Below are 9,349 nucleotides of genomic sequence, written 5' to 3'. Positions count from 1 at the left end.
CAATCACAGTCCAGTCCCCCATAGAAAGTATACTTAGATGTTTCCTTTAAGCCTATCATAAACCCTGTAGGTTTTTGCTTATTTTGCCACGTAGTATGATGTCAGTGATGACGCGTTTTTGCTATAGATGTGTTTTTTCATATTAAAAATTGAGAATGCTTGTGCGGCGTCAGTTGATGCCTGTTGTACTCCCTGTTTTATATAATTGTCCACAAAACAGCTACAGTTTTACCAACTTCCTGAGTCGGTCTGAGTATTGGTGCTAGAGTAAGATCTGCATCTCCATCCATCCCAGATAGCGCTACCTCGTTTAAAAGCGCCTACGGGTTCACCATGCAGCCTTCTTGCAGGTTCAGCAATTCTTGGAGGACAACAAAATCCTAGGGATGCGCCAATCCGGTTTCCGTCGTGGACATGGAACAGAATCTGCAACCTCAAGAACCAGCTTGATGAGATTAGGGCTAAAGGAAATTGCACCCTGCTCCTCCTCCTAGATCTATCCACAGAGTTCGATCTGGTCAACCATCAAATCATCTGCCAACACCTCAATACCCACGCCAACTTCTCCCCTCCTTCCATTTCCTGGATTGCCTCCTTTATGGAAGTCAGAATCATGATAGTCTTCTCAGATACAGCCAATGCCTCTGCCTCTCATTTCACCTGCGGTGTCCCCCAATGATCCGGCATCACCCCCACCCTCTACAACATCTTCACCAGGCCCCTCTTCACCATTTGAGAATCCCTCGGTATAGCCTACACCAACTATGCTGACGACACACAAATCCTTGTCCAACTCTCCGGTAATTACCCAGAGGATTTCAATACTCTCAAAAACATTTACTCCACTATCCAGGCATGGATGGCAGCGAACCACCTCTGACTAAACAGCGACAAGACTGAAATCTTAATTGTTGGATCTCCCCATGCCCGTAAGTCTCCCAATTCTCAATAAACCACTTTCCAGATCGACCAGTGTGTAATTCCAGTCTCAAATACAGTAAAGACACTCTGTGTCTACCTTGACACCTCTCTAACCCTATCCAGACAAGTGAGCACCATTGCATCCTCAGCAGCTTACACAACTAAAGTCCTTAATGCAGCCAGACCCTTCCTCACAAAAACAATGGTCTCACCATTGCCCGGGTCATTGGTTCAAAGTTAGACTACTGTAACGTCTTCTTTACAGGCACTTCCACTGGCAATATCATAAAACTGCAAATTATTCAAAATAATGCCTTGAGAGCAGCCCTTAACATTCCAAACAAGAACACGTTTCCAATGCTGGAAGGTAAGCTCACTGGCTGCCCACCCAGGAACAGATCCACTTCGAAACAGTGTCCATTGCCCACAAGTGCTGCCTTAGCACAGCGCCTCCTTACCTCACATAAAGAAACACTAAAGCTCATTCCCAGAGACCCATCAGGACTCCTTACTCGGACAGACTCCTCGTGCCAAAAGTGAGAAGATGTAAAGCTGGAGGCTCTAGCTTTCCCTACTGCACTTCCAAACTCAGGAATGATCCCCCCACCCACTCCCTGAGGCCATAAAAATCCTACTGGGTCTTTCCCGAAGCCATCAAAACCCAGCTCTTCTCCTAATCTCTCCTCCCTGACCACCTAGTCAGCTACTCCTTGACACCCTACCTCAGTATGCTCAGCATGACCAGTATGTTTGTAACACGCCCACTCTGCAACCGATGTAACCTTACAGATGCTCCGTGTCTTTCCATCTATACCTTACTGTCTGACTAATTGTGTCTCCCCTACCTGTACCTGAATTGTATGTGTAACAGCGTCTCAATGCCTCCGGGTTGTATGTGCTCTTTACAAATGAAATAAAGAAATAAACTCTGACCTCCCGCCAAAAGGAATCGAGTTATTCTACGTGCTACTCGTTTGATCATAAAAATGGCTAACACAAAGGGAGAGTTCATTTCTTTTAAAAAAAGGGAGTTTGTTTATGAAAGAGATGAATGAAGTCTAAATTGTGGGGCTTTGTCACGAACTCAAAATAATAAATAAGTTTAAAACATATGAATGATTGGTGTTAGATTCCACTCCCCGTCCGATGCGTCGGCGGGAAGCAGAGTGTGTGAGGCCCTGGGCGCCAAGGCCTTGCTGCGCAGCGCCAGCTGGAGAAGAGACGCGGACACGCTAGTGCTGTGGTACGCCCGGAACTGCCCTCGCGTAGTGGGGGTAGGGCTTTTATTAACAGCACCTTACGTCACCGCGTGGCGGGATGAAAGGCGTACACAACAATTGGTAAAAAATAAATTAAAAAAAAGGGGGGAAAGTGCCAAGCCAATGGGGCCGAATATCAATTAAGAGCCATTAGTGGATAAGAACCAAGCACTTTTTCAATCAGGTCTTTATAAGGCTACTTTCAAAATGTGCTACAAAATTTTGAATGGTGTTTCAAAATATAATTGTGAAGGGAGAAAGAAAGTGAAAGCATTTTGAGTAAATAGACAAAAATGTATCCATTGTGTAACTATTGTTATGTTTTAGTTTGCTCTCTTCGTATGTGCTTGGTTACAGACAACCTCACACTGAATGAAACATGCGAGCTGCGGCAGTCCCCGTCCCTGGCTGAGAGCTGCAATCGCGTTTCAATGTGTACGTTTGCGTTGGGGGCTGCAGCAGCAGAGCCTGCTTCTCGCGGTCTCTCCGCCGTCACATCTGGCTGGGAAACGGTTAACGGCGTCCCTTGTCCGAGTCGCTGTCACGGCCGTCACGTGGTCAGAGAGGCCTGTCACCGAGGAGACCTAGAGGTGGACGCGAGAAGCCGCCAGGAGGGGCTCTGGGAGAACTTCCCGCCGCGCGCACTGGCCTGGGAAGAGCACTTCCGGTTTCTACTGAAAGACTTGCTTTGGTTATTTCACCCACCGAGTCTCCAAGTGAGGAACGAGGGACGGTGACCCCCCCAACGCAGAGACGGTTCTTATGAGCCGAAGGTAGAGACGCTCACCGTGTTTACAGAGCGCTGGGCGGAGACTGGGACTGCAGCCACTGGGAGCCGCCCGGCCCACTGGCAGCTCCGCCCCACCCGTTGCTGGGCCCCGCCCGCAGCTCCTGGCTGCTTCTCTTGGAGGACCCTGAACGTTGAGCCGCCAGTGCACGGTGAATTGTGCAGCGAGCCGAGCCGAGCACTGAAGCACACACGCGCACGGGTGGCCGGGGCAGGCTGTGTGCCCTCTGGTGCCACCCTCCTGTGTCCTGCTCCCAGGGGACCAGCGGACGCCGCGCTGCTGCTACTGCTGCTGTATGATCCTGGCTTGCGACCAATCGGGGCGTCGGTCCTGCGACTTTACATCGTGTCATTTTTGCAACAGTGCCAGAATATTGAGACCCCTTTACTGGTGAGGAATGTACGTGCAAATGTGACTCAAATGGGGAAAGCGCGGCAGCGTTACATCGGGGACCGCTGATTCGGAGCTTTGCCCCCTCCCTGAGCTCCGGATGAACACGAACGCCACCTATGCGAGCCGCAAGAGACGCAAGCCCGTCCAGAAAGCGTAAGATCGGGCTCTTATTTTGTATTTACCGCCTCTCCTCCCCACTCCCGTGGGTGCGAGGGCTGGGGGTTGCAGCGTGCAAACATGTGCATCACCCGAGAAAATGAACTTTAAAGAGCCAGTCAGATATTTAATGACACCTTGCATGGCTTATTATGCTGCAAGCCGGGGCATCGTGATGGTGCACTGCAGTGTCGCCATAAACGCAAGTTACCTGGATTCACAAAAGTGCCCATAACTGCCCCAAGAGGGGTGCTGCTGCTGCTGTAGCATCGGGGAGCAGCATGCATGCATTGGCGTTCGTGTGCTTCCTTTTCTGTACTGCTTGTGTCACCATCCACGTTAGTTCTTATTTTTTATCTCGTCACTCCTATTTAATGAAAAAGAGTAAATAGTGGACTTGACATGGTGTCTCGAAAGAGTCCTACCAGTGGACCAGTATCAAACTGTCTACCGGATCCCGTAGGTATGTGTGTTTTGGACACTGCCAATTATACCCAAACTAATCGAAAGACAATGATACTAGTTAAATAACTATACGATACGAGAGTATGTGCCCACCCAATTAGAGTCGTGCTTCTAAAGTATCCTTTTCCGTGTCTGCGAGGGAAAGCTTGCATTGTTACATAACGGTGTTGCTCTGTGATGTTTTTCCACATGCCTGATGCCACTCTTTTGTTAATCCGCGTAAGGGGGATGTGATCTAGTTTGCGTTCCCTTATTTTTCACTCGGGGCCAAGCGTGACAGCGCGGGTTTGCCTCTGCCCACTTGTTGACTCTCAATGTTCCTCTAATTCCAGACGCTTAGATGATTTCGTATTATTTAGCTGAGATTGTGCTTGGCGTTATTCAAGATCAATGCTTTTTATGTATAGGTAGAACGACATGTACAATGTGCTGGCTTTTTAGAAACTTTCCACATGTATGTTACTCTGTTTTTGATATGATTCGCATAGAATCACCTCCATGACCACAGCGTACCTGGATTCAGTCGATGCGTGCCACCTTGCAGACAAACCTTTGCGACACGTGGTTGTGATTATTTTTTTCAGATAGCGAACACATACTAACACCTGCGATTTGCTTCAAATCACTGGGGATGTAGATGTGTGCATTTTAGTTCCCTGTCGCCAGACACTCGGCCTCCTGTAAAATCTTTGATGGGGGCACGACGGGGCCTAGGCACTATGTTGCCTTGTGGAGCCATGGGCATCCCGAGGCACCATGAAAACTGGCATTCTAGTTGACCCCTACAGTTTGGCCCTTCCTGTCCGTCCAGCTGGCCCGGCGTGTAGGTCATTGTTGTTCTGTTATGCTACTCTGTCCTCTACAGACCTGCCGTGAAGAGCTGTCTTTTTGCTAATACGTTTGACAAATGTGCAGTAAAGCGCTCCTGATTGTTTTCATTTTTTGAAGATTTGCACGGGGCGTTGTCCACTCCGTGCAATATTTGTCTAGCCTTAAGAAGTGCATGTGTTTGTTTGGAGTCTCATGGTGGCCCTGCTCAAAATGTACATTGAGTCTATGATGTTTGCCTGCAGATCGGGCACACCCTGCTGTGCAAGCCAAATAAGCAGCCATAGACGCTGGGAGGTATTTCCGGCCAGTCTCTTCATTCCCCAGTCCTTGCACTCTTTTGCAACGATGCTTGAGGACTGAACTAACTAGTTCTGGTAAAGGGGAAAACAAATTCAAAGCACACAAAAAAGGCTTGGCTTTTTATCATGATATAACAGAAACCAGATGTTTGGTTCGTTAAAACGAGGAAAAACACAATTTTTATGTGTGATGGCTTGCGTGTATTGTTCCTGGTTCTTCCCTGGAGTTTGAAGCTCCCTCTCCCCTGCTACTGGCCCCCTGGCTCCTTTTGACTGGCTGCCTGTGTCCCTTGTATGATCTCCCCTGCCCCCACCCCCTTAACTTGCACTTTGCACGTGGACCTTCTTTCCCCTGCTCTCTCTTCATTCCCCTGGCACTTGTCCACCTGGCCTCGCATAACCCATGGACCCTTTCTGCCCTGACTGGCACCCCCCTTCTGCTTTCCCTACACTTCTTGTTACTGCCCTTGCACGATCCAAATGACTCATGGCCTAGCAAGACTCGTGTTTTTGTTTTTTTCAATCCCTGCCCCCCCCCCTCGTCTCGTTGCGCCTTGAAACACTTTTGATGTATACATGCCCAATAAGTAAAGATAACCAATGCAGGTCCACTTTGAATATTCAAATAATACCTCTTTATTTCATGAAGACGCTGGCTACTTAGTTTAAGTCCAATAGCAGCATATGCCTGTCTCATCTTATTTCTGTCTAACCCCAATACTACTGTACTATGCATAATGACCACTTAGATGAATATGCAAAAGTATCCGGTTACAAATTAAATAAGAATGAGACATAACTCCTCCCAGTATTAATTAAATTTACCAAAACCCAACTAGACGATCTAGGTCTAGGCTGGAAAAAAGACGACGTTAAATTATTAAGAATTGAGTTCTCCCCAAACATGGAATCAACAATCTCTAAAACCCAGGCCTATGTAATCCAAAGTATAAAGGGGAAACTGGCAAAAATGGTCCTTGGCCTGATAACATCAAAATGATCATCTCGCAGTGATGCTATATTCCATAACCATGATACTGATTCTCTTTGATAAGACATTCAACATGGAATGTTCTCACAAAGTTTCTATGGAATGGGAAACTCCCTAGACTGTTCTGCAAGCTGAAGAAAACAAGCGACGGGGTAACGTTTCCCAGCATCCAAGCATATTATCACATCTTCATACTAGCCCAAATCAATCAGTACACACACCTTCCGGAATTAATATGGGAAGACCACAATGGGTAGTACTAGAGGAAGCTGTATCCTTTCCCTTTCGGCTACAATGGAGACTCTTAATGAGAAATCGTCAGCACTACAGTTGGGAAAGCACTGATTTTTCATGCACTTTTATCACTTTATGGGGCTACACAAACACAATTAATGTGGCTGGTTTTGTTCTGCAAGTATGGAGCAATGCAGACTTAAACTGATTGACTAATTTAGTGTGATGACTGCCGTTTTGCAGAAAATAATGCTTTTTGTTTAAATGTGGTTAATGTCCTTTCAGATTTTTTTTGTTGTTGTAACAGTAATGTTGTTTATATTTTTTTAAAGTTAACTCATTGTTTTTTTCCCCTCCTTTTTAGGTGATTGTGGCTTATTCTGTTAACTGGTGAGTCTAGCCAGGATTGCCGGTTTGGATTGTTTGTGGCGGTCGCCTTGTTGCGGAAAGGAGCAGACTCTTTCAGAATGGGGAGTGGGCTTTCTGATCAGAGCTCTTTGTTTTCAAGCCTGCCATCCTTCCATTCATTCCACATAGTTATCCTTGGGTTGGACTGTGCTGGGAAAACAACGGTTTTGTACAGATTACAGTTCAATGAGTTTGTGAACACTGTCCCAACGAAGGGGTTCAACACAGAGAAAATCAAAGTGACATTGGGAAAATCGAAGAGTGTAACTTTCCACTTTTGGGATGTAGGCGGACAAGAGAAGCTGAGACCGCTGTGGAAATCCTACACACGTTGCACAGATGGTATTGTGTTTGTGGTGGACTCTGTTGACATTGAAAGAATGGAAGAAGCTAAAACAGAACTCTATAAAATCACCAAGATATCTGAAAACCAGGGTGTGCCGGTGCTCATAGTTGCAAACAAGCAGGATCTTAGGCATTCTCTTTCACTTTCAGAAATGGAGAAGCTGTTGGCTTTGCATGAACTGAGCTCTTCTACGCCTTGGCATCTCCAGCCTACGTGTGCAATTATAGGTGAAGGACTCAAAGAGGGACTGGAGAAACTGCATGAGATGATTATTAAGCGACGTAAAATGCTGAGGCAACAGAAGAAAAAAAGATGAACTTAAATGACTGTCCCTTGCTCTGCATAAAGTAATTCCATCGTCCTTGGCGTAACCAGAACAGTGTCGCAGGCCTGGTCTGCCTGTTGTGACACAGTTTGGGTCATCGTTCATCTGTCAGTGCATCTTCTGTTGTGGTAGAGGTGCTGATGCAGCAATTCAAGTTTCTCAAAGCACCCCTGTGATCTGTGGGAGCTCTCAAGATGACTTGTGGAAGGAAACATGGACCGACTGTGATGGACAGGAACGTTACATTATTCTCAAGTAAACTGTGAATTATTTGAGTAGCACGATAGACATCATTCTATTTCATTGCTGAGGATAACGTTCATACTTTTCTTTTTCCTAAAGCCTTGTATGTTTAAATTATTGCTTCTGTGCCCAACTGTCAAATTGCACAGCATATTTTTTTATTTTTTCAATTGTGTGGAGGAAATGTATGGCAGGTTTTGGGCAGGCTGGTGATCCTGGGAATCTAATCCTTCTGAGAGTTGGGTGCAGACGTTCTTGGATACACGTTTTTTAAGGGTGGTTTTTCATGGGTGGCGTTTAATTTACAAAGCCAGTGATGTCCTAGTGGTTCAGGGCATAGCAGCTGTAACGTTTTCTATATATGCAAAGCATGAAGGATTAATCATCCTGCTAGCGCATGGGTGTGAAATCGCACCACCAAGCACGCACTCAAGAAATTACCCCTCACCTGCTTTGGTCACCTGAACAAAGCACCCCCACGAACTCACGTTGTTCTGTTTTAAGGACTGGTGTAAAGTTGGACTAGGGTCTTCAGAAAATGGGTATTCACGATTTTGCACTTCAAGTGGAGGAACGTGGCAAGACCTAAGGTTCCAATCGGGTGGATGTTACTCCGTGCAAGTATACAAGCTTGTATTTCGCTAGGTGCCATGTAGCATGCCAGACAGCTCTGCAAGGTTGTTAAGGCTGCTTTGTAGCGCCAATGCAGTCGTCTCCACTGCCTGTTTAGAACATTTTTGCAGGTACAGAGTACTATGCAGAGACTCTATTTTTTTAACTCATCAGCACCACACTTGCAACACTTTACTTATCACATACTTGACAAATAGATCCCAAAAGTAACATGAGTGTGTGGCATTAGTATACACTGTTAGCATTTTCAAGGATTGACTTGCCTTCAAGAGCTTTGTTTTTCATAGGGTTCCAAAAATACTGATGGACTACAGATGTGTACAATTACACTGGTATACATCCAATTCTAGGCTATGGCTCCTTATATGCTTTAATCTAGTGTTTACAAAGTTTGAAAAAGTATAGGCTGTGACAAGCAATGGTCAATTTCTGAAACCATGAGTTTGGACAGCTGTGTTTTCCCCTATTTGGTATGCAAAGATATACACTGTGAAATGTATTTGGTATAAGAAGAGGTGATGTCATATGGCATTTGAATTTTACACTTGATACTTACACTTCACTTCTTTAGCCAATCGTCATTTGTGTGCATCTTGATCTCAAACTGTCAGGAACATTTAAAAGAACTACTGAAGGTCTGCTAAATGTGATTTCAATTTGCGGAGTTATTGACTGGTAACCAAAAATTGCACTTTTTTTTACAAAATTATAGTCATTTTAACGTGAAGTAGTCTCCATTGGAGTCTTTTGTATGTTGCACACAGGTGACACAAGTCACTCGTTTGGTAAATGTCTATATTTATAGAAAAGCTGCACCCTTCCTCAGTCTCAAATAAACACAATTCTAAGTTTGCTGAACTGTTCTTTTATTCTGTGTGGGTGGGGCGGAGGATTCCTTTTCAATTGTTGTGTTAATGTTACAGGTATTTGTATTGTACACCGTCACCAACGGAAACGGTTCCCAGGCGGATCTGCAAACGACATGGCGGGATGAGTTAGTAAGGTGAAGAAGGGAGTAGGATAGTGAGAGAAGTGGTGCCCTGTTGGCAGCTTCAGT

The 9,349-nt window shown here is 45.7% G+C and overlaps 1 protein-coding gene across 3 annotated transcripts; it reads left to right on the top strand.

The window, feature by feature from the left end:
- Window positions 1-2,743: 2,743 nt before the first annotated feature.
- On the top strand, window positions 2,744-9,144 carry LOC138570052 (ADP-ribosylation factor-like protein 4A). 3 transcript variants are annotated; one of them, XM_069648616.1, is made up of 2 exons: window positions 2,744-3,358; window positions 6,702-9,144. In XM_069648616.1, exon 2 carries the CDS (start codon window positions 6,805-6,807, stop codon window positions 7,405-7,407), a length of 603 nt encoding a protein of 200 aa, XP_069504717.1. In that variant the 5' UTR covers window positions 2,744-3,358; window positions 6,702-6,804; the 3' UTR covers window positions 7,408-9,144. The 3 variants fall into 3 exon arrangements, with proteins under 3 accessions (XP_069504717.1, XP_069504718.1, XP_069504719.1); XM_069648617.1 differs by having other exon boundaries at window positions 2,744-3,367; XM_069648618.1 differs by lacking the exon at window positions 2,744-3,358 and adding an exon at window positions 3,374-3,514.
- The last annotated feature ends 205 nt before the right edge of the window (window positions 9,145-9,349 follow it).

This window comes from Ambystoma mexicanum, chromosome 2q (assembly GCF_040938575.1).
Source record: "Ambystoma mexicanum isolate Mex_15411 chromosome 2q, UKY_AmexF1_1, whole genome shotgun sequence".
Lineage (NCBI taxonomy): Eukaryota > Metazoa > Chordata > Amphibia > Caudata > Ambystomatidae > Ambystoma > Ambystoma mexicanum.
The sequence above is the reverse complement of the archived record's forward strand: the minus strand, read 5'-3'. Positions and strand labels throughout refer to the sequence as shown.

Bases quoted from the DNA above. Each gene is read 5' to 3' on its own strand.
- LOC138570052 (XM_069648616.1), top strand. From the start codon at position 6,805: ATGGGGAGTGGGCTTTCTGATCAGAGCTCTTTGTTTTCAAGCCTGCCA.